The following is a 25564-nucleotide window of genomic DNA, read 5'->3' as shown; positions in this document are numbered from 1 at the left end:
TGTAGCATTTAAAGAGTAGACAAACCCTCAGTCACCTTCCTGAGTACCCTCATCCTCCATACAAGAAGAGGGTTTAAAGGATCTCAGCACAGGCTGAGTCCCCAGTTGAAGGCTACTGGGGTAAAGCTGAGTCCCATCTCCCCCTCTTGGTTAAACTGGATAATCTTACCACACTGGATGCAAATAACTACCCGCTAGTTAAAAAGTAGGGTGGGACGGCGGCTTCACTCTCATTCCCATATACATGTTTTGGGATTCATTTAACAGAGTTGTGGGCTGCTGCATGAAACCCATTCCTGTTGAATTTGTCCGGTTTTCTGCAGGTTTGGAGTAGTATGAGATTCTTGTATAATGGGCACTAAAAACCATGGATTTAGCAGAGACACTGGTTTTATGGCCCATTACAACAATTTCTAACACACCCTGCTGCAAGCTAACCCTTGATTGTCCCACAATTGCAGAGTTGTTAATCACTCACTTCATTGTAAGTGGTCTCCTACAACATGGAACACCTTATGCTTAACAATGTGTCCCATCGTGTATTTAGCTTAGACACTCTGGTTATCTTCTCCAGGCCTGAGGAAGAGCTCTGTGATGCTTGAAAGCTTCCACCAACAAAAGTTGGTCCAATAGAAGACATTTCATCAGCCACATTATCTCTCTTATATAAAAATATACTGTATTGTAACCATATTCTGTTTGTGCATACAAACTTGAGATTGTTTGTGCATGTGTTAATGCTTATTATATAGTATTTAAAAGCCTTTACATAAAAGTCTGTTTACTTCTAAAAATATATATTATAATTATCACCAATGTATGAAATGAAAAACAATGATGAATTAGATTTCTAAGATGTTTCCTCAACATAATTTCTTTCTGCATTATCATACAGGAATATTACACAGTATACTAATTTGCATCTATTTGAACATTAAATTTTCCAACTGTGGCATGTCATTTGTGACAACCATCTGCTCAGACGTCACTTTTCTCTTAATCAGTCCACTTAACATTAAAGTCAACAATAACAATTTCTACAGACACTGTAAAAGTGATAAAGTTGTTTATATTTTTGCATTTAATTTACCATGCACTCCTACCACTTGTGTTCTAACTAGATAACATTTCTGGAGCATCAAACAAAATGAAAAAAAAAAATACAAAACCCAACATAAAGCCTGAGTTCTTCAAGCTCTGCATGTTCTTGCATAATAAAAATGTGTTATAGTTCTGATCAGAGACCACTGGAATGTTATAAACTCTAATGTTAGTTAAAAAGCTGAGTTAAGAGCAATTTCAAGACTCACAATTCAGTTTCTTTAAGGAGAATGAAAGTTTAAAAAGATCGAAGATTAATCTTGGGGCATAACTCAGTTGCACACAACAGCATTTGTTTTTATCTCTTTAGATAGATAGATAGATAGAGCATCGATAACTACATAAACAAACTCCCTTTGTTTTAAAATGAAGTTATTTATGTTGAAAAAAGTCATGTACTCAAAAGTTAGGAAGCACTAGGATTAAGGGTTGCACAGGCAATCTTAATCCTTCCCCTTGTGTGTACGTATCTGTGACCCAGAAACCTCTTGATGCCAACTGGCTGAGCACACAGGGTGACAGGAACCACCTGGGTTCACCAAAAGAATGTCATGTAAGGTTTCTAATGTCAGTCTACATTACGCTGGTCATCATAATCATTGCAAGAGGTATGTATGGAAAATAAGTGAGGAGCTAGGTATAGATACTAAAAATCATGTTCTTGAAGTCTGCAGTTAACAAAAGTCATGCCTTGAGACAAGCTTCTCCAGACAGGAGCTGGGAAACACTTATCTCCGTGGTTGCCCATTGTGTGTGTTATCATAGCAACCTGTTAGCATACTGAGTCAAAAGCTACTTCAAAGATTGTGAAGACTTCAGAGGAAAATCAACAGGAAGAAGTAAACAGCACAGAGGGTGGGACCCTATTTTCAGGTGCAGATCAAAGGTTTGGTCTGGTCTGGTCTATCTGGGGGTGCAGAGACTTTGGGTAGGCTATTCTGTAGGAAAACGGGAACATCCTGTGAGTTAAGTTTAGGCTCTAGAAAGGATGTTATGATTTTGTTTTATATGTAACTATTTGTTTCCAATATTTTTACTTCCCATCATTTGAATCTCTATTCCTTGACAATATACTTATTTTTGTTTATAGTATAAATATATCTAAGTGCTGTGTGTTGAGTGGAGTGGTGACCCTGACTTAAAACTGGTGAGCTGAGGTATATTATTCCTTAGGGAAAAGGGGATCTAAGAATTTTGAGAGTGTTCAGTGGAACAGAGGCTGGACACTACAGGGGAATGCTCAGAGGACTTGGCAGATTGTGTGTGTGCCTGTCACTAACCTGAGAGACAAGATGGGTGAAATAGTATCTTTTTTTGGACCAACTTCTTCAAGTCTGGAGCAGAGCTCTGTGTGTGTCAGCTCGAAAGCTCGTCTTTCTCTCTCCCCAACAGAGGTGGGTCCAATAAAAGACATTACCTCACCCATCTGGTCTTTCTCATATCCTGGGACCAACATGGCTACAACAACATCACAAATATCACTAACCTGTACAACCAGAGCGAGGCCTGGAAGGCAATGGTATGATATTTCCCACAACACCTTACCCAGAGCCTCAGCAACCATAAAGCCAGTATTCACCATACAGCAGACACTAAAGATAACCTCCTTCAGCACTGCAATGCTAATGTATGACTACTTGCGAATCTGGAATGCAAAACCTTTTAACTTCTTTCTTCCCAAAGCCTAAAGGACTAAAGCCTGTAGGGCCACTCTGAGGAGCTGTCTCTTGCATGACAACACATAGTTTGGTACCTTAGAGCAGTGGTTCTCAAAGCTGGTCTGCCGTTTGTTCAGGGAAAGCCCCTGGCGGGCCGGACTGGTTTGTTTACCTGCTGCATCCGCAGGTTCGGCCGATCGCCGCTCCAGGCCAATGGGGCTGCGGGAAGCGGCGCGGGCCAAGGGACATGCTGGCCGCCCTTCCCGCAGCCCCCATTGGCTTGGAGCAGCAAACCGTGGCCAGTGGGAGCCGCGATCGGCCGAACCTGCGGACACAGCAGGTAAACAAACAGGTCTGAAAAAGCAGCAGACCGGCTTTGAGAACCACTGTCTTAGAGGACAGTGCTAACAGCCTAAATATATTGTCAGATGCAATATAAATATGATGTAGTGTAATCAGGGCCTCAATGTAATCTAATTTGCACATTTGCTTGTGCACTATGTATTTTCTTTAAAATTCTCTAAAAACTATTCCTTGCATGGTCCTTTACTTTGACAACTGACAGATATTTTTCTTTTCATAAGAGGAGTTTCCCAAAGATGTGTTTCAGAGGTCAAATGTCACAATGACCTAGAAAAAAATTACTGAATCAGATCCCCAGTTCCGCTCAATATTTTGATCTGAAGTTTATTTTGACAGAAATGACAGCCTTGACAAAAGCCTGTACCATTTTATGGGCTACAGTAGATAATAAATCTGAACTGAGAAGTGGACTAACATTTTTCTGATTTCTTTTTTTTTTTTAAAGATTCCTTATTCCTTCTTACCTGAATTTAAAAAAAAACTCATTAAAGCTATTTATTGTAATGATATTGATAGACTCCTTTATTTATTCATATTTTAATAATGTATTTATATAATGTCCTTAATCAGAAATCAAGCTGAAATGCGATATTTGTGCCAATGAAGTATAAACCATTTGTGAAGGCTTTAAAGTAAAGCAGAAAATAAATCCTTACATGTAGCTCCTTGTTTACATATATTCACATGCAATTCTACCAAATAGCTGCAAGATTTCACATATTAAAAGTGAAGATTACTGTCAGGAATATTATCATGATTTTATCTTTTTCTTTTCTTTTTTGGAAGGAAACTTATTACTTACCCAACATTTTCTGCATCTTCATCACACTCAGCCCTGTACTTGCAAGCCCCACATTTGGAGTGTTTTCTGTGAACTTCTGTTCCAGATCCTTCATACTCTAAATAAAACAAGGCAGTGTCATCAGAAAATATGACTTCTTTTACATTATGCTATGACTCTGTCTACGCAAATTAGCTTGTGTCAGGGTTCCTTCCCCCACTCTGAACTTTAGGGTACAAATGTGGGGACCCACATGCAAGACCCCCTAAGCTTATTTTACCAGCTTAGGTTAAAACTTCCCCAAGGCACAAAGTCTTTGCCCTTAGATTAGGTAAAACGCTGCCACCACCAAGTGCTTTAACAAACCAACACTCAGCTAAGGACCACTTGGAGTTCCTATTTCCCCAAAATATCCCCCCAAGCCCTTACACCCCCTTTCCTGGGGAGGGTTGAGAATAAACAAGATGAGCACAGACCAGCCTTGGATTTTTAAGGCCCAAAAAAACCTAGTCACATTCTTAAAAAAACAGAACTTTATTAGAAGAACAAAAAAGATAAGAGAACAACTCTAAGATCAGAATGGAAGATAATCTTACAGGCAGTCAGATTCAAAACATAGAGAATCCCTCTAGGCAAAACCTTAAGTTACAAAAAGACACACAAACAGGAATACACATTTCCTCCAGCACAGCAAATTTCACAAGCCAAAACAAAGAAAACCGAATGCATTTTCTAGCTAGATTACTTACGAACTTTACAGGAGTTGGAGGGCTTGCATCCTTGATCTGTTCCCAGCAAAGGTATTACACAGACAGACAAAAGCCTTTTCCCCCCCTCCAGATCTGAAAGTATCTTGTCCCCTCATTGGTCATTTTGGGTCAGGTGCCAGCCAGGTTACCTGAGCTTCTTAACCCTTTGCAGGTAAAAGGACTTTGCCTCTGGCCAGAGGGATTTTATAGCACTGTATACAGAAAGGTGGTAACCCTTCCCTTTATATTTATGGCAGCTTGCCTTTCAACAGGAAAGCAGCTTGTAGGCATAGCGTTGTCATGTATTTATACCACAGTCATTAGCTTCACTAGTATTACTTCTTCCAAAATTGGGCAACAACTAAAGTTTGATAGAGTGATAACAATTACAAGATAGCACACAAAAACAAAAAAACCAACCAAACAAAAACCATTGCTTCATTTGCTATTTACTACTCCTTTATTGTTGTACAGAGTGATTTGCTATTGATTTTCCTCAGTTCTCTAAATCCAACACTAATATACATACTAGCTCATTTTAAGGACACTTTATTTGACACTAACACCATATAAAACATGCACCTTTTAATACCATTTGACTGGTAATTTAATGATGTTCATGTAAAGAATGTATACATAGCCAAGCAGAAAGAAAGGAAAAAATTTTAATTGAAGTTCTGTAATTATAGACATAGTTCCATATAACTACTTGTTACATGTAATGATTTTTTCCTCTACGTCCCTGAGGATAGATTTTCTTCTACTTTGTACTAGATTATACTAATTTCTCATAGTTCCAGCCTATTCCTTTTCATGCTTATCATCATCAGTGGTTTAGGACATACAGAAGACCCAGAGCATTATCCTGATAAGATACTGATAGAAATGGAACTTCCTGTAGAAGATAGAACACATCTCCAAGGTTCAAAAATATTGGTCCTACAGGCAACAGAATTATTCTTGTGGTTCACACTGACATCACAGCTCATCAGTCACATGGGAGGAAAATGTAGATCCACAATGTTCTGATGTAGGATATCTAGAATTTGATAGATGCCTAATTTATAACTGTCAAGTATCAGAGGGGTAGCCGTGTTAGTCTGGATCAGTAAAAGCAGTAAAGAGTCCTGTGGCACCTTATAGACTAACAGACGTATTGGAGCATAAGCTTTTGTGGGTGAATATCCACTTTGTTGGATGCATGTAGTGGAAATTTCCAGAGGCAGGTATAAATACAAGCAAGCAAGCATCAGGTTAGGGATAACGAGGTTAGTTCAATCAGGGAGGATGAGGCCCTCTTCTAGCAGTTGAGGTGTGAACACCAAGGGAGGAGAAACTGCTTTTGTAGTTGGCTAGCCATTCACAGTCTTTGTTTAATCCTGAGCTGTTTATAACAATTTATAACTGTTATGACACATTTGGTGGAATATCATAGTAAATGGTGTTCTCTTTTTTTCTCTCCACGAGTTCATAAAAAATATCAAGCTGATCAAGAAAAATATAGTTTTCAAATTCAAAGTGCAGAACAATGTAACCATAAGAATATTAAGATCTTCAGAGGTACAAAAATTTCACTGGGCCAAAAGTACTGCATTGTTAGAAGGACATGGTGTATTTTAAAGGCATTATTACATGTCAAACATTGCATGTCAGATCACCGTGAATCTCTACACACTACAGGATCCTTATACACCATAATGACTTATATTTCTGTTAATTGATTCTAAATTAAAAACTCCCCAGGAAAGCAGAATATGAAAACATGTTTCATATTTCAAAGCTCACATTTTTTCTAAACTACTGTCTCAGCTTTCTTGCCTTTATTAGTGGCCAAGTTAAAGCTAAATATAAAATCTACTTGAGCCAAACACACACATTAAAAATGAAACACATTTTAATGTTGGATGGGCAATATAAATATAAAATTATCAAACACAACCAAAGCTGTGTCTAGTTATATTTTATAATACATTTATGTGTATGATGAGTGCACCTTAAAGAATTAAATCTGTCTTTATCCTTTTAAGAACACAATTTTTTCCATACTGGAATAAAAATAATATTGCAGAGAAATAGTTTAAAATAATTTGGTTAATTTAATTTCCTACAGTATTTTTTTTTTTTTTACATTTGGAGTTCTGCAGCTAAATTTTCAATCTCAATAATACCATTAAAGGAACACTCTAACATCACAATACAGTGATTAAAAAAAATTGTTTAAAATAATTTCAGATACTAACCTGTCCCTGAGTCACACTGCCAATTTTGGTGGTTTTTACAACCACATTTTCCTACTTTTAAAGTGTTTTTCTCTGTTTTGTTGACTTTAAAAAGACTCAAACAGGGGAAACTGACTATACTGAAACAGTGAAATTGACTATACAAAATACAAAATGTTGTCAAAGATAAAGTTAGTAACAGAGAAAAGTATTTTCTCTCATCTCCTTCTCTTATAGTGGTCATGTGCTATTTGTAACAATAGCCAGTTAAACAAATTATGCCAGAAATGTAAATTCTAAGTTGTTGGTATCCCTTAAATGCAGCATGCCTGGGAGTATGGAAGAGGAAGAAGCCCCCTTGTACCTACATGGCTTCTTGGACCTTAGGTCTAGATGCACCTGGAGCAGATAAACTGGGATTAGATAGACAAAGAGATGAGTAAAGTCTTGGCTCCATTTCTTACTCAGTTGCCAGCACAGCTGAAAAAGCATGAGGAGAGCTGGATGCAATAATTTATAGTTGATATAAATTCAGAGTGATAGATTCATAGATTATAAAGACAGAAGGGACCACTGTCATAATCTAGTCTGACCTCCTGTATAGCAGTGGTTCTCTAAGCCGGTCTGCCGCTTGTTCAGGGAAAGCCCCTGGCAGGCTGGACCGGTTTGTTTACCTGCCGCGTCTGCAGGTTCGGCCGATCGCGGCTCCCACTGGCTGCGGTTCGCTGCTCCAGGCCAGTGGGGGCTGCGGGAAGGGCAGCCAGCATGTCCCTTGGCCTGCGCCGCTTCCTGCAGCCCCCATTGGCCCGGCGCAGCGAACCACGGTCAGTGGGAGCCGCGATTGGCCAAATCTGCAGACGCGACAGGTAAACAAACCAGTCTGGCCCGCCAGGGGCTTTTCCTGAACAAGCGGCAGACTGGCTTTGAGAACCACTGCTGTGTAGCACAGGCCATAGGACTTCCCTGAATCAATTCCTGTTTGAACTAGAGCACACCTTTTGGAAAAACATCCAATCTTGATTTTAAAGTTTCCACAGATGGAGAATCTATCAAACCCTGGGTAAATTGTTCCATGGTTAATTATCCTAATTATTGTAAATTCAAATCTCATTTCTAGTCTGAATTTGTCTATCTTCAAATTCTAGCCATAATCTTATTATGCCTTTGTCTGCTAGATTAAGAGTCCTCTATTATCAAATTTCTATTCCCCACATATGTATTTATAAACTGTGATCAAGTCACCCCTTAAGCTTTTCTTTGTTAAGCTAAATAGATTGAGCTCCTTGAGTCTTGCACCATAAGGCATGTTTTCCAATCTTTTAATTATTCCCATGGCTCTTCTCTGAACCCTCTCCAATTTATCAACATTCTTCTATCATAGATTTCAAGGCCAGAGGGACCAACTGCAACAATCTGGTCTGACCTCCTGTAGACTAGGACTTCCAGGCCATAGAATTTTCCCCAAAATAATTCCTAGAGCAGATCTTTTAGAAAAACATCCTGTCTTGATTTAAAAATGGTCAGTGATGGAGAATCCACCATGACCCTTGATAATTTGTTCTAACGGTTAATTACCTCAGTGTTAAAAACTTACACTTTATGTCTAGTCTGAATTGGTCTACTTTCAATTTCCAGCCTTTGGATCATGTTATATCTTTGCTAGACTGAAGAGCCCATTATTAAATATTTATTCCTAATGTAGGAACATATAGACTGTAATCAAATCACCTTATAACCTTCTCTTTGCTAAGCAAAACAGCTAAAAGAATGAGGAGTGTACTTGTGGCACGTTAGAGACTAACAAATTTATTTGAGCATAAGCTTTCATGGACCAATGCCCACTTTATCAGATGTTTGCAGTGGAAAATACAGTAGGAAGATATATATATATATATATATATATATATATATATACACACACACACACACACATACAGAGAACATGAAAAAATGGGGGTTGCCATACCAACTCTGATGAGACTAATCGATTAAGGTGGGCTATTATCAGCAGGAGAAAAAAAACTTTTGTAGTGATAATCAGGATGGCCCATTTCAAACAGTTGACAAGAAGGTGTGAGTAACAGTAGGGGGAAAATTCTTGTCAACTGTTTGAAATGGGCCATCCTGATTATCACTACAAAAGTTTTTTTTCTCCTGCTGATAATAGCCCACCTTAATCGATATATATATTGTGACAAAGCTCTGTCCTTGCCTCTGTGGGTCCCTCATTTCCTGGTGGATTTCGCTAGCTTCAGAGGCTCACTGTGACCCTCCACATACCCTTCTCTCTCTAAAGACAAGGGTCACAGTCTACTGAGCCATTTTCATCATAAGCCAGTGAGGGAGGTGAGGAAGTTATCCTTCCTTGCACAGTCTCTGTTGTCTCCCGGTCTCAGTGATTAATCAAAGGGCAAAGGTGTGGGGGAGCCCGGGCCATTCCTCTACTCCGGGCTCCAGCCCAGGGACCCTAATAGTATCAGCAATGGTAGCTGACCTTTTAGAAACATGACGTACAATTCCCTGGGCTACTTCCCCGACAGCAACCCTCACTTCCTCAAGCTCCACTTCACCCTTACCCCAGGGCCTCCTTCCTTGTGCCTGATATGGTGAGTACTACTCAGTCTCTCCAACAGCACAACTTCCTCCCACAGCTCCTGACATGCACACCCACCTGACTAACTGGGAGGCTTTTAACTAGTTTCAGCCAGTTCCTGATTGGCCTCAGGTGTCCCAATCAACCTAGCATTCTCCCTACCTTCTGGAAAGTTCTTAATTGGCCCCAAGTGTCTTAATTGACCTGGAGCAGCTGCCATTTCACTTATCCTGGTACCAGGGATTTGTTTAGCCTGGAGCTAATATATCTATTTCCCACTACTTTTCTATAGCCATTTGGCCTTGCCCCGTCACATATCCCCCCCTCTGCTCAACACCATAGAGTTGGGCAACTTGGGATGCCAGGCAGTATGCTCATGACAGACCATCAGCGTTGCCATGGTGGCATCCAGCCCTGTGCCGTATGCGGAACTGGAATGGTTGGAGGGATAAGAACCACCTGGTGACCCTTGCATTCTTTTCCTTATTTTGCTGCATCCACTGGAGGGGTGCATGGTCCGTCACAAGAGTAAATCGCCGGCCTAAGAGGTAATAACACAGTGTCTCCATAGCCCATTTGACAGCAAGGCATTCTCTCTCGACTACTGTGAGAGTCTTCTCTTGGGAGAAGCTTTCTGCTTAGGTAGAGGATCAGGTGTTCCTCTTCTCCCACCACTTGTGACAGAACTGCCCCCACCCCCACCTCGGAAGCGTCTGTTTGTAAAATAAATTCCCTGTTAAAGTCCGGGGCTATGAGTACGGGGTCATTATAGAGGGCCGTCCAAAGGTCTGTAAATGCCTCCTTTGCTGCGTCGGTCCACTTTACCATGTCTGGACCTCAGGCCTTCACCAGGTCCGTTAGGGGACTTGCCCTAGTGGCGAAGTGGGGAATAAAACGTCGGTAGTAGCCTACCATGCCTAGGAATGCATGGACCTGCTTCTTATGGGTCGGCCAGGGCCAGTTTTGAATTGCCTCTAGCTTATTCATTTGGGGCTTCACTATACCCCTTCCCACAATATATCCCAGGTACCTAGCCTCTGCTAGCCCTATGGTGCATTTAGCATTAGCTATGGCTAGCCCTATGGCACATTAGCAGTGAGGCCAGCCCGCGTTAAGGTGCACAGAACTGCCTCAACTTTCTCCAAGTGGGTTCATTGGGTCTCCTGTGCTCTCTCCAAGTCTTCCCGTACAATGGGCGTAACTCAGACTATCCGATCTCTCATCTGCAGTACATGCTCAACTATGTTCCTTCCAGGATTTGGCTCCTCTTCCCAGGCTTCTCTGGCTATATCCAATATGCCCCGAGGGTGGTGCCCATATAGTAGTTCGAATGAAGAGAAACCCGTGGAGGCTTGCAGAACCTCCCGGATGGCAAACATGAGGTAAGGCAATAGGGTATCCCAGTCTTTCCCATCCCGGCTCACCACTTTCCTGATCATGGCCTTGGGGGTCCTATTGAATCTTTCCACAAGGCCATCTGTTTGCGGGTGGTATACAGAGGTCCGTAGGGCTTGTACATGGAGCAATGAACAGAGATCTTTCATCAACTTGGACATGAAAGGTGTCCCTTGATCAGTCAATATCTCCTTGGGTAGCCCAACCCGGGCAAAGATCTATACTAGCTCCTTAGCTATTGTCTTGGAAGCTGCATTGCGCAGGGGAACAGCTTCCAGGTACCAGGTTGCATAGTCCAGTACAACAAGCACATGTTGGTGGTCCCAAGCTGTCTTCTCTAGGGGCCCTACCAGATCCATGGCTATCCGTTCGAAAGGAACCTCTATTATTGGAAGAGGTATCAAAGGAGCCTGCAAGTATGGGCGAGGGCTATGTAACTGACACTCTGGACAAGAGGTGCAGTATCGCCGGACATCTTCATGTACTCCTGGCCAGAAGAACCTCCGCAGGATCCGTGTCTGGGTTTTCTCTACCCCTAGGTGTCCTCCAAACAGGTGACTGTGGGCGAGACTCAATATGGCTTTTTGATGTTTTCGTGGCACCAGAAGTTGTTGTATCTCTTGCTCCTACATTTGCACCACGCAGTACAGGAGATCTTTTTTCACTATAGGGGAAGGTCCGGGGACCCCGGACCTTCCCATCCACGGGTATCCCATCAATCTTGGCCACCTCTTTCCTGGTGTTATCATATCTGGGGTCCTCTGCCTGGTCCCTCCCAAAAGTCTCTCTCCCAGGACTAACCTGCCCAAGCTCCCAGGGTCTGGCTTCTGCTTCTTCCAACGGCTCGCTGCCGTCATGGCTGGAGGCAGCCTCTGGCTCACCTTCTGTGGTGGAAGTTTCTCTGTTGGCTGTGTGCGTCCATCTGCCTACTAGGGAAATCTTCTGGCCCTGGGTCAGGATCTGGGTTCCCAATGCCTTCGCGGCCTTCCTCTCTTGTTTTGTCTTCCGGGTCTTTTCGGTGGCTGAGAACAGATCCTGAGAAATCTCAGCGAACCTCGGGGGTTGACATTCTTCTGGTGACGAGTTGCTGTCCTCAGGGTCCCCACCTCCCTCCAGCCTCTCCAGGGGGAGTAAATTATCAAACCCTGGATAGTCCCTCCCAATGACTACAGGATATGTGAGTTTAGGAACTACGCCCCTGGTCACCTCAATGGGGTTTCCCTGAACCTCTATCTCCACTGGGATGGTGGGGTAATGGCTCACGGCCCCATGCACGCACATCACTGCTATGCATTTGGCTTGTAGCAGCTGACTACTTTTTACCAGGTTACCCGATATGAGGGTGATAGCACTCCCAGAGTCCACAAGCGCTGTAGTCTCTGCTCCATTTATCCTCACTGGCCTGGTGTACTTATGCGGGGCTAATCCGACTCCCGTGAGGTGGATAAGGAGCATGGGACCTCCCAATTCCCCAAGTTACATTGCATAGGCTCCTCAGTGCTGGGACACTGTGCTGCTGTGTCTCCCCACTCCGCACATGCATAACATCTATAATTGCTTTTAATCACTCCCTATCCCGGGCATTAGGGGGTTTAGTCCCAGGGTTCCCCCCACTCAGGCCAATCCCTTCCTTCTGGGGTCCCTGCTGGTTTTCGGCCCCCCCTTCTTCCACCTAGGACTCCCCGGGGTTTGGCTGCCCAAACTTCCAGGTTTGGGGTCGGGTGCTTGCTTTGAAAGGGGCCTTCCTTGGGCAGTCGGGTCAGTTCCCTGGCTGTCATTCGTCTTTCTACCAGCGTGATCATCTCGCCATACGTGGATGGATCGTTCTGGCCTACCCATTTGCAGAGATCTGGCAGCAGTCCCCGCATGTAATGGTCTATGACCAGGGTCTCCAAAATCTCCTCTGACCTGCACACCTTGGGCTCTAACCACTTCCGTGAGAGGTGTATGAGGTCGAATAGCTGGGACCTCGAGGGTTTGTTCTCCTGGTATTTCCACTCATGGAATCTCTGGGTCCTTACTGCTGCCGTTACCCCTGATCGTGCTAGGATCTCTGCTTTCAGACGGGAAGAGTCAGTGGCATCCGTGGCAGGCAAGTCAAAGTAGGCCTTCTGGGCCTCTCCACACAAAAAGAGGCGAGAATGCTGGCCCACTGCTCCTGCTGTGGGGGAAGTAGCCCAGGGAATTGTACATGCCATGTTTCTAAAAGGTCAGCTACCATAGCTGATACTATTGGGTCCCTGGGCTGGAGCCTGGAGTAGAGGGTGGGCCCAGGCTCTCCCCCCTCCCCCTTTGTCCCCTGATTAATCACTGAGACTGGGAGACAATAGAGACTGTGCAAGGAAAGATAACTTCTTCTCACCTCCCTCGCTGGCTTATGATGAAAATGGCTCAGTAGACATATGACCAGGGAAGAGTATAAAAATATTGCTCGGGCATGTAGGAATGTTATCAGGAGGGCCAAATCGCACCTGGAGCTGCAGCTAGCCAGAGATGTCAAGAGTAACAAGAAGGGTTTCTTCAGGTATGTTGGCAACAAGAAGAAAGCCAAGGAATGTGTGGGCCCCTTACTGAATGAGGGAGGCAACCTAGTGACAGAGGATGTGGAAAAAGCTAATGTACTCAATGCTTTTTTTGCCTCTGTTTTCACTAACAAGGTCAGCTCCCAGACTGCTGCGCTGGGCATCACAAAATGCGGAAGAGATGGCCAGCCCTCTGTGGAGATAGAGGCGGTTAGGGACTATTTAGAAAAGCTGGACGTGCACAAGTCCATGGGGCCGGACGAGTTGCATCCGAGAGTGCTGAAGGAATTGGCGGCTGTGATTGCAGAGCCACTGGCCATTATCTTTGAAAACTCGTGGCGAACCGGGGAAGTCCCGGATGACTGGAAAAAGGCTAATGTAGTGCCAATCTTTAAAAAAGGGAAGAAGGAAGATCCTGGGAACTACAGGCCAGTCAGCCTCACCTCAGTCCCTGGAAAAATCATGGAGCAGGTCCTCAAAGAATCAATCCTGAAGCACTTGCATGAGAGGAAAGTGATCAGGAACAGCCAGCATGGATTCACCAAGGGAAGGTCATGCCTGACTAATCTAATCGCCTTTTATGATGAGATTACTGGTTCTGTGGATGAAGGGAAAGCAGTGGATGTATTGTTTCTTGACTTTAGCAAAGCTTTTGACACGGTCTCCCATAGTATTCTTGTCAGCAAGTTAAGGAAGTATGGGCTGGATGAATGCACCATAAGGTGGGTAGAAAGCTGGCTAAATTGTCGGGCTCAACGGGTAGTGATCAATGGCTCCATGTCTAGTTGGCAGCCGGTATCAAGTGGAGTGCCCCAAGGGTCGGTCCTGGGGCCGGTTTTATTCAATATCTTCATAAATGATCTGGAGGATGGTGTGGATTGCACTCTCAGCAAATTTGCGGATGATACTAAACTGGGAGGAGTGGTAGATACGCTGGAGGGGAGGGATAGGATACAGAAGGACCTAGACCAATTGGAAGATTGGGCCAAAAGGAATCTGATGAGGTTCAATAAGGATAAGTGCAGGGTCCTGCACTTAGGACGGAAGAACCCAATGCACAGCTACAGACTAGGGACCGAATGGCTAGGCAGCAGTTCTGCAGAAAAGGACCTAGGGGTGACAGTGGACGAGAAGCTGGATATGAGTCAGCAGTGTGCCCTTGTTGCCAAGAAGGCCAATGGCATTTTGGGATGTATAAGTAGGGGCATAGCGAGCAGATCGAGGGACGTGATCGTTCCCCTCTATTCGACATTGGTGAGGCCTCATCTGGAGTACTGTGTCCAGTTTTGGGCCCCACACTTCAAGAAGGATGTGGATAAATTGGAGAGAGTCCAGCGAAGGGCAACAAAAATGATTAGGGGACTGGAACACATGACTTATGAGGAGAGGCTGAGGGAGCTGGGATTGTTTAGCCTGCAGAAGAGAAGAATGAGGGGGGATTTGATAGCTGCTTTCAACTACCTGAAAGGGGGTTCCAAAGAGGATGGCTCTAGACTGTTCTCAATGGTAGCAGATGACAGAACGAGGAGTAATGGTCTCAAGTTGCAGTGGGGGAGGTTTAGATTGGATATTAGGAAAAACTTTTTCACTAAGAGGGTGGTGAAACACTGGAATGCGTTACCTAGGGAGGTGGTAGAATCTCCTTCCTTAGAGGTTTTTAAGGTCAGGCTTGACAAAGCCCTGGCTGGGATGATTTAACTGGGAATTGGTCCTGCTTTGAGCAGGGGGTTGGACTAGATGACCTTCTGGGGTCCCTTCCAACCCTGAGATTCTATGATTCTATGATTCTTTGTCTCTAGCGAGAGAAGGGTTACATGGAGGGTCACAGTGAGCCTCTGAGGCTAGCGAAATCCACCAGGAAATGCGGGACCCACGGAGACTAGAACAGAGCTTTGTCACAACTAGTGTCAGGAGTGGGACTTCGTTCACAGCATGGCGGAAGAAAGGTTTTTTTTTAAAAAGTGCACTGGGGTTTTGGATTTTTTTTTGTTTTGGTTTGTTTGCTTTGTACCACAATGGAGGAGGTGGTAAGAGCTCTGGTACAAGCCATGGTAGCCCAGCAGGAGGCCACCCGGGTTCAGGCAATGGCATAACAGGAGTCTATACGGCTACAGCAGGAAACCAATCAATTATTGATGAGCCAGGCGACCCAAGATCGTGCCCTCTTGAGAGAGGTGGTGGACTAGCTGAAGATCCCCACCACCCAGGCCAGGGGTCCGACGGGATGCGAACCCTGAGGACCACTGGTTGTCTGCCAAAGATGACATCAGGAGATGACGTAGAGGCATATCTCCTCTCATTCGAAAGGACTGCTCAGCATGAGGCTAATACTGATGCTTATTTTTATGCATATTTTCTATTTTTAATCACTAAGTTTTCACAGTTGCAAGAAATTATGGGGGGAACAGACAACTTAATGACAGTAGATGTGGAGACTCAAGAAGTTAAAGCTTTATACATGTTTATACATGTATATGTTTGTTAAAACATAAAACATCACATATCAAAATATACACAGTAAATATCCTTAAAACAAACTGTGCTAACATTTGTGTTATTATCAATAGAAATATCTATCGGTTTGTGTGTGTACAGTGAAATCAATGCTTACCAACATTAACTAATAAAAATCTAATCCTTCCAGGCCTAAACATGTGTCACTCAGAGTCCTTCATGATCACAGAGATCCCCCCTCTTTCACCCCTCCCACCCCCCCGCATTAAAGATAGGTTCTTAGGGAGCTGGTCATCCTGTTCTCTAATGTGATTTTGTGGTCTGTAGCAGACAACAATTAGTACCAATCTTGTGCTTTATCTGTGGGGATTTTGATCCATAAACATTCAAGATCATTTTCTTCCAAGCTGTCAGTGACTCAGAAACACGTAATGCCATTTTTGACAGAATGTTACTCTCCCTCCCCTTTTACCTACTCGATCCTTCCTAAATGGGTTATAATAATTGATTTCTACATTCCAGTCATGCTAATCATCCCACTAGGTTTCAGTAATACCAACTAGATTGAATTTATGCTCATAAATGAGCAATTCCAATTCCTCTTGTTTATTACCCAGGCTCCTGGCCCTGGAGCATAGGCAATTAAAGAACTTCTTCTGTTCACATCCTGTGTTGTCTTGATTAATTTTGTTCTCAGCATCCTGATTTTGTTCTCAATGAATGCTCATTTGTTCCCTCTTTTCACAGTCTCAGGCCACCATCAAATTAACATACACACACACATACACAGCAGCCCGGGGTTGATCTCTTGTTATGTCTACACAGCAACTAGACCTCTATGGCTGGCCTGTGCCAGCTGACTCAGGCTCCTGGGGCTTAGGCTGCTTCATTGCTGTGTAGATGTCTGGGCTCAGACTGAAGCCCGGGCTCTAGGACCCTGCAAGGTAGCAGGGTCCCAGAGATCAGGCTCCAGCCTAATCCTGGAAGTCTACACACCACTGAAACAGCCCTGTGACCAGCCGCGGGGTTTTCTTTGCTGTTGTAGATATACTCTCTGAGTCTGAATGTCTTCCAGGGCTACCCCAGGATAGTGCAGCATACATACCCACACTTTGTTCAGGGCTGTGCCTAAAGTCACAATCCAATACTATGAAACTGAAATATAAATACACTGTACCAGAGTGGAGTGACTAGTGTTTATGGTTAAGTTGTAGCCAGTCTTTATGTGACCATGCAGAAAGGACTGCTCTCTGACCTGCACCCCCTACTAAGAGCTGAAGCCTCTGTGTTCTGAATACAAATGCTGCTAGAGAGGTATCCCTCTTAAGAGCGACTTATCTAAAATGGGTTGGGAAATACGGGGAACCAGAGCTCTATCACTCCTGCATGCTGACCATGTTGTGTGCTGCACCTCTTAAGACGGGTGTCTCCTATTGTGCTCCTCTCAGCACAACTAGGATGTCTCCAAAATGCCTCTGAATGCACCTCCTTGAGGCAGTGTAGCACCACAACACCCTTACTACAGGCTGTAGCTGAAGGCTACGATCTAGTGACTTGTCTGATTGACAGATTATGGAAACGCTATTATGATGCCTTAGTTAAGGCTGTGTTCTGTTTTGCAATCAGAAGTTGACTGTAGCATGTGTAGACATCCCTGAGCTAGCTTTGATCAAGCTAAGTCCAATAAAAATAGCAACAAAACTGTGCCAGCATGGGCTATATAAGCCTGCTCGTGACCTGGGCATGTACTTGAGCAGCTAGCCTGTGTTGTTGCAGCTTCATGGCTATTGGTATTCAAGCTAGTTTGATCAAAGCTAGCTTGGGTATGTCTACACATACTGCAGTCACACCTCTGAATGCAGTGTAGACATACCCTTTGTTTTATATGAAAAACAGCATATTTATTCTGAATTTTCATACCTTTCAATAAAGTTGAATTTTCTGCTGGCTTGTGTGCTCTAGTCTTTGTGTAAGGAATGGTTACCAATGTGGAAGATCCTGTTCACTGTCAAACTGTTTAGCCAGTTTAGGAGCAGAGTTCTCCTCTTCCATCCAGAGATCCACACCTCACTGATGGAACATCCATCATTCACCATAAAATACCACACAGCAACCTTAGCTCTGCCCCAGTAGGAGGCCAGTCTCCCAGCACCTTTGCCTTCGACCATGAGATCACTATAGATAATGGCAGGAGAGACATCATCTCCGTTTAGTGTGGTTCTGAGTTTGGGGAAGGGGGGAGTTTGAAGACTGACACGCCTCCTGAGGCAGAATAAAGGTAGGATTGTGTTGTCCGGTGGTTGTTCTAGTGATGAGGCATGTGACTCAGGGTGGAGGAGTAGAGGGTATGTTAGATGCTTTCATTTTTCTTTTCCTTCCTTTTGTAGTTCTGTGTTAGGTATATTACATATCTGGCAAACTTAACTCACAAACAGTGTTCTTATGCATTAACAATGAGTTATCTCAGACAAAGTTAACATTTCTGGTAGCATTTGATGAGTTTTCTCTGACTGCATAAGAATCACCATGGAGGAATAGACTAATATTCAACTACTCCTGTGATCTGTTTCCTCAGGAGCCAGTTCCTGATGCTCCAAAGGGAAGCTAAACAACTTCAAAAATATGCATTTGACAAACTATGCACCAACATATGATAGTGAGGAGGTCGGAAAGTCACCATATGCCCAGAAGAGTGATGAGGGAGCAGTCCCTGCACTTTCATGAACAAAGGCAATACCATTATGCCAAGTTCTTACAAGGACCACACAGTGCGGAGTGGGTTCCTCATTCCTTGCCCCTTCAGGTAAGGGCCAGACATCTGTCTCTTAGCCTCTCCATGGTCCTGATTGTGATACCCTTACTCAGGATAGCAAGCACTAACCCAGGAGATCACTCACCCAGAAGTCACTACCTGTGTAAATGCTAAAGGCTGCACAGTCAGGCCCTCTATATTTGTCTCCTTTCCTTGCCTCACAACCGTGTTGTGAGATTTTGTTTTGTTGCCACTTTTACTAACTTACAGAAATAAATGGAGCTAATAGGGGTTTAAGGCACTATTCAGGACAGAATCAGGCCTGTAATGTTTGTAAATCACTCTGAGACTCTCAGATTGGAGGTGCTATAGAAATGCAAAGTCACATTATCCTTTTCCACCTTCTGTAACTGACATGTTTAGAAAGCTCCAAAAATTCAAGCTTTTGAAATTTATAAAATATAAAGGTTTTGAAATCTGTATGTTGACACACGCCTGAGTGTGTGACAACCCTGGGTAACTGTTGTGCCCAAGGAGGGTAAGGAACAGATGGTAGTCTACTAAAAAGCACATACTGTCTATCAATTTATTAATTATAAAAAGCAATCTGCCAAACTTTCATCACAAGATACTTTAGATACTAAATTTCAGAGAGATTGGGAATTCAAAACAAATTATTTTAATAACAATTAACTTCGCTATCTGTATTGCAAGCATGTTATTTCCTCAGCTTGAAAACCTGAATTGACCAGCTGCCATCTGTCTAAAATTAATTTTATTTTAATACATAAAATGCATTTGCTTAGGTAAACAGACACTTGCTATATGTATTTTTACACCGAAAGAGAAAAAAATTAATTCTATGCCCATAGCATGATGCTTAGAAATCTTGCCCTCTGAGGGTCTAGAAGGTTTAAGAGACTGGTACTAGAATATGGAACCTTTCACCTTGAGGTCAGTGATCTGAATCTGAAGAGCAGGCCTGAACTGACAAAGTCATTACTGTCTGATAACTGTTTGATGGCCTATCTGACATAGATTAGTGGTTTCAGACTTGTTCCTAGGGAACAGCTGACAATAGCACAAAAGCAACACTACGAAAACAGGAACTAATTGAAATCCTCATTGGCAGTCTCAGCAGAGAAGTTAAGGATTGTCTGGAACCAGAAAAGAAGAAGCTCTGGTGTGTGGAGAAACCGTAAGAACTGCCCAGAGGATCTCCCCTCAAATGAGCTATTGTCTGTCACTTTGGACCAACTAGGGATCTCAGTAGATTTAGATGGGCCCCTGGAGCCCAACCAAACCTCTAAGATGGTGACTTCAGAACTGTTGCACTCTCCAACCACCAATGGCAGTCCGAGAAAGCCCTCCAAATAAGACAAGATTGAATAACACCCTTTAAATTTGTCTGACTTGGCTACAATCCTCCTTTGTGCATCACAATAAACAACTTTGACAAAATGGAACCCAACCACACCCCCCAAAAAGTTCCCTTTAAAGGCTTAAATTCATATCCCTACCTACTATCCTAAGTCATGGGTCGAAGTGGGTGCCGATGCACTGGTATATTCAACCACTGAATATTGCACTCCAGTATGGGCAGGCAGTTCACATACCATATTTCTCAATGTGCAGCCTGATGCTGCAATGAGAATTATAACGGGAACATTAAAATCAACACCCATTCAATGGTTGCCCACTCTGACGCACACACACACACACACCTCGTGAGTACAATCAAACCATGAACACCCCAGCCTGAACTTCCCAACTTCTGAGGACCTCCAGAACCTTCCAAAGACACATCTGAAATCCCACAAACCTTCTTAAAGAATCCTCATTCAATCCTGAGGCTCACTGGGAAGAATTATGGGATAATGCTAATATACCGAATAAACATCTGATTGCTGACCCCCCCAAAACAACTTCCAGGCTTTAACCTCCTCAGAAACAAGGGTCTGTATTGAACCATTTCAGAACATCGAATGGCACATGCTGTCATCTCTTACACTGCTAGAAGCTGCCAGAATACACAATGTGACCGTGGACACCAAAATTTACAGAATATGGACCACACTGTAAATTAGTGCCCACTTTGATCATTTGCCAGTGGCATCTCAGACCTACATTAAGCCACTTCAGACACGACACACTGGCTCACTAATCTGGACTTGGTTACTTGAACGTTGCTAGTCACTGCAAGTGCCATACAAAAGTATCTCTGGTTTGCAACAAAATGGAACCAGTGGGGTTGCATAGGTTGCAAATCCAGGCAGAATTTGGTCCAATGGCCCCTATAGTTCTCCTGCAGTTGACTCACCTGCAGCAGGACCAATGCAGCGCTTGGCTCTAAAGTGCCTTTAGCAAAAAAGCAGGGTATATTGGAGTAGGTTAAAACCATGGGGCTACAAATACGGGGCTGCTTCAGGTAAGGTACAGTGAGTCACTACAAAAGCCACTACTCACTGGGTTTTTCCCATCCATTAGAGAGCTTTCACTAAGAAAGCACAGTGAAAAAACAGACTACATTCTCTTCTCAGTCATTCCTATGCAATCCCACTGAAATCACTCTTCCCAAGGCTACTTCAGTGAATGTACACAACTGTCACTCTAGGTAGAATTTGTGCACTAAGTACCACTAGAAATAAAAGGTTTGGAGACAAAAATACCTTGGTATGCAAAAATGAAAATGCATGCAAGCTAGCCATCCAGCTTCTTCGTAAGGATGGGCCATTCTAAGAATTTTCCTGCTCAATTTACTGGATCAAATTCTGCCAAGATTTACAACCTATATAATCCCACTGATTTCATTTTGTTATAAATCAGGTATACTTCGTCCCATTTTCTGAAATGATAGATAGGGACATGAATTTAAAACTAACTTCTATTTTGCTGAAGCGAAAACAACAGTAACAAATCACATTTATTGGAAGAAGAATATAAAACAATTAAGATGATGTGTTTTGACAGAGCAGAAAAATTGTTGAATAATATTGTTATGAGCTGGGTGACACATGGTTATGGGTTGAGTAAAAACTTTGTTGAGATTGATGATTATGAATGCACCCTTCAATTAACATAACTGTAAAGATAAATTAATCACAGTCTTCCAGCTAAGACAAAAGGGGTTGTGAACCTGCCTATGAGTTTTGGATTGTGTGGGCAGAGGGGGTTTGCTGATTATGGTTTTGGATGAGAGAGAAGTGTGAGAGAAGAGGGGTGAGGAGGAGGGGAAGCAGGAGCTCACAGAACTAGAGAGAGACAGAGACAGCATGAAGAAACCCAAGCAGCAGTTGGTGACAGTGTGACCTTGAGAGAAACTTAGAGAAAGATCCTGAGTTGGGGGTGCTGGCTGAAAAGAAGCTTGGGGCTGTAAATTAAAAAACTACTCCTTTTGTCTATGGTTCTTCCTACACTCAGAGAATCAGGACTTTGTACATTCCTTGTAATTAAACAATACTACATCAAAGAAAATACCCAAACTCCATCAATTTTGCCTCCAAAAATGGAATATCCCCTTGTCTTTATATGCATTCTAAAGAGTTCCAAATCATCAGTTGTTGTATCAAATAAGCAATATTTTCAGGGATGAGCCTCAGTAACTAATGTTTCTTTCAGTAGGAAGGTGGGGGCATAAAGGCATATTAATGAGATTTTCAAAACTGCTTTACCTTCTGAATTAACATCCCATCCTCATATTAAGTGGCTTCGGACTCTAATAGCCACAGGTGATCTACAGCTGAATTTCATAAATTCAATAAGGTTAATAAAAATAATGTATTTTAAGTTCAGACTTCTGTCATGAGCAACATGGGCAATTTTTTTGTGACCGCTGATGTGTTGTGAGAGCACAAGAGACTGAAAATCGCTTATCCAAAATGTCAGAGGGCAACCTAGATAAGTGTGGCACAGCTGAAAAAATAGGTGGATGATATGACTGTCATTTCACCGTCAGGCATACTGCAAAATGCTACAACTCCGACTGCTTTATTCTAACATCTTGGTGACAGTAAACATGATTTGGCAGAGAGAGTCCAGCAGAGTAGTTACATGATCTTTGGCCTTTTTGTGATACATGACAATTTAGGGAAACATTGTCTGAGCTAATCCACTGTAGAACAAGTCTTTTTCCTGTTGCAAATCTGCTCTTTTGGCACAAACACCATTATATTTCAGATGATGCTATTCTCAAGTAGGAGGATATTCTGTGTTGAGTCCAGTTACAGAATAACTAAGGAACTGGCAACTGAAACAAAACCACATGAACCAACACCACAAATTTAAATCATACCTAGTGCCAGCAGTCTGTTGAACAATGACCCCTTTTAGCACTGGAAACCCTAACAGACAGATTCATGGTGATTGTAGGGCAGAATTTAGACTTTTACCATTACTCCACTCAGGTGCAAAAATCTACTAATATTACCATGGACCTGGACAGCAACATGCACATTTTCTGAGCTGCGTATGATCAGCTACACATATATACTTTGTTTTTGCAGTTATCACAACAGCATACACTATCATACATGACCAGTTAGATACATAACTGGCATTTACCCACCATTAGCATCTGAAAATTGGAACCTGTAGTGAATTGAGGACTATACTGAGTTTGCAAGCTATCACTTTGGGGGGAAAAAGTGGTGGGGCTTCCCGATCCTGCTTGCAGGCTAGGGGTATCCATAGGTAAGCATAAGATCGGCAGTCATTTAGCAGACACACAGCATAAAGTACAAGAGGGTGAGTTGTGCCTCTGTTTTTGGGAGCACCCAGCTTTTTGCTCTATTTTGGGTTCTTGTGTGTTATTGTTCCGTTCTTCTGAATTCTAAGAAATAAAATAGCTGTGATGGATCTGCTAAGTAGATGACAACAACTCCCATCAGCCTCCTCCCCACTGTACTTTCCTTTCCTCTGGCCAGACAAAGGGAATGCAGAAGGGTCCTGAACCAGGAAGTGTATGGGCTCTGTTAGGAAGGAGTTGGTGCATGGCTAGTAAGTAGGGTTGCCAACTTTCTAACTGCACAAAACCAAACACCCTAGCCCTGCCCCTTCCCTGAGGCCTTGCCCCCGCTCACTATATTCCCCCTCCCTTGGTGGCTCACTCTCCCCCACCCTCACTCACTTTCACTGAGCTGGGCCAGGGTGTGGGAGAGGGTGAGGGCTCTGGGCTGGGGGTGTGGGCTCCAGGGTGGGGTCAGAAATCAGGGGTTCAGAGTGCAGGAGGGGGCTCTGGGTTGGGAGGTGGGGCTGAGGGATTTGGAATGCAGGAGGTGGCTCTGGGCTGGGGCAGGGGGTTGGGGGGCAGGAGGGGGTAAGGGCTCTGGGCTGCGGGATCTGAGGTTGGGCTGGAGATGAGGGGCTTGGGGTACAGGAGGGGGCTCCAGGCTGGGGGATGGGGGCTGAGGGATTCAGAGTGCGGGAGGGAGCTGTGGGTTGAGGCAGGGGGTTGGGATGTGGGAGGGGGTACGGGCTCTGGGCTGGGGTGCGGGCTCTGGGGTAGGGCTGGGGGATGAGGGGTTCAGGGCTGGGGCAGGGGCTCAGGCTTACCTTGGGCGGATCCTGGTCAGCGGGGCTAAGGCAGGCTCCCTGTCTTTCCTGGCAGGGCAGGGGCAGGACAGGAGACTTCACATGCTGCTCCCATCCGCAGGCACCGCCCATTGGCTGTGGTTCCCGGCCAATGGGAGTGCAGAGCTGGTGCTTGGGGTGGGGGCAGCGCGCAGAGCCTTGTGGCCCCCCCCACCTAGGAGCCGGACCTGCTGGCCGCTTCCAGGGTGCAGCGCGGTGCCAGGACAGGTAGGGACTAGCCTGCCTTAGTCCTGAAACACCTCCGACTGGACTTTTAATGGCCCGATTGGCGGTGCAGACTGGAGTCCTCAGGGTCCATTTTCAACCAGGCTTTTCAGTAAAAAACCAGACACCTGGCAACCCTACAGGAGCTGCAGAAGATGCAGAGAGGAATTCCAGGAATTGTATGCAGAGCTGGGTGTAAAACAAATTGTGACTGCTAGACATTACAGCAGGGTGCAGGTTTGTATGGAGTTTATGGGGGAGCAGCAGTTGCTGGGCAGGGAGCCAGTGCAGAGGGGCCCCATGAGAGAGACACTACTAAGTGACCCTGGCTTGGAAACCTGCAAGCTCCGATTTGCTCGAATAGAGACTGGAGAGGGCATCCCATGCACTAGGCCCAAAGAACCCTGACTCTCAGTTGGACTGCCCCAGGGCCCAACTATTTATTGATATTACTCACTTTGAACATTAACTGTTTAAGCCTCTGTACCTACAGTATTTGCAACCTTTCCCTTTCCTGCCAGCCCTAGTAAAATACCCTTTCACTTAGTTATGTGTCAGAGTGGTTACTGGGACCCATCAGGATTAGCATCTACAAGACCTAGCTGTTGAAACACCTACAGTGCTTGCCTCCAAATCATAATACACCTGGCACACTACTAGCATCTTGAGGGCTTGGTGTACTCCGGCCCTGAGCAACCCCAATAATTACATAGTGTTATGTTGCAACGTTCCAGCAAGAGTATTTTACGCTTTTTATCCAACTTCTCTTTATGTATGCTGTGAACATACCAGAATACTTATCTGGAACCACATAAAATTCTCTTCGAGCTTTGTATCTGTCTTGCATAAAACCACCCGACCCTGGGTAGGCTAAGATCATCAACCACAATGGTTCAGATCTTCTTAGGGACAGACTAGTAGCTTGCTACCCTCTCTGCTGCGACTGGGGTGGCTACCAGGATTGCTCCCTCCTCTGGTATTAGCATATCCCCCTGTTTTCCTCTCCTTCTCCCCAACCTAAGTTCCCTGTTCGGCTCTCCTTTTGTCACTTTCAGTTTATTCTCCTTGCCCCCACAAACACAAAGTGGGGTCTCCTCCCTTTCTTTTCCACCAGGGATTCTCTCATCTTCTTGTACCCTACTTTTCCCCTGTCACTGCAGTATATGAATGCTTCACAAACTTTA

The 25564-nt window shown here is 44.0% G+C and overlaps 1 protein-coding gene across 1 annotated transcript in view; it reads right to left on the bottom strand.

Moving 5' to 3' along the window:
• TMEFF1 (transmembrane protein with EGF like and two follistatin like domains 1) overlaps window positions 1-25564 on the bottom strand; it is a 224804-nt gene that overhangs the window by 50909 nt on the left and 148331 nt on the right. Inside the window, exon 5 of the mRNA XM_073332493.2 lies at window positions 3925-4021. Within this exon, the coding sequence (XP_073188594.1) occupies window positions 3925-4021 (97 nt within the window). The remainder of the gene's footprint in view (window positions 1-3924; window positions 4022-25564) is intronic.

The sequence above is a fragment of the Lepidochelys kempii genome, chromosome 2 (assembly GCF_965140285.1).
Source record: "Lepidochelys kempii isolate rLepKem1 chromosome 2, rLepKem1.hap1, whole genome shotgun sequence".
Taxonomy (NCBI): Eukaryota; Metazoa; Chordata; order Testudines; family Cheloniidae; genus Lepidochelys; species Lepidochelys kempii.
The sequence above is the reverse complement of the archived record's forward strand: the minus strand, read 5'-3'. Positions and strand labels throughout refer to the sequence as shown.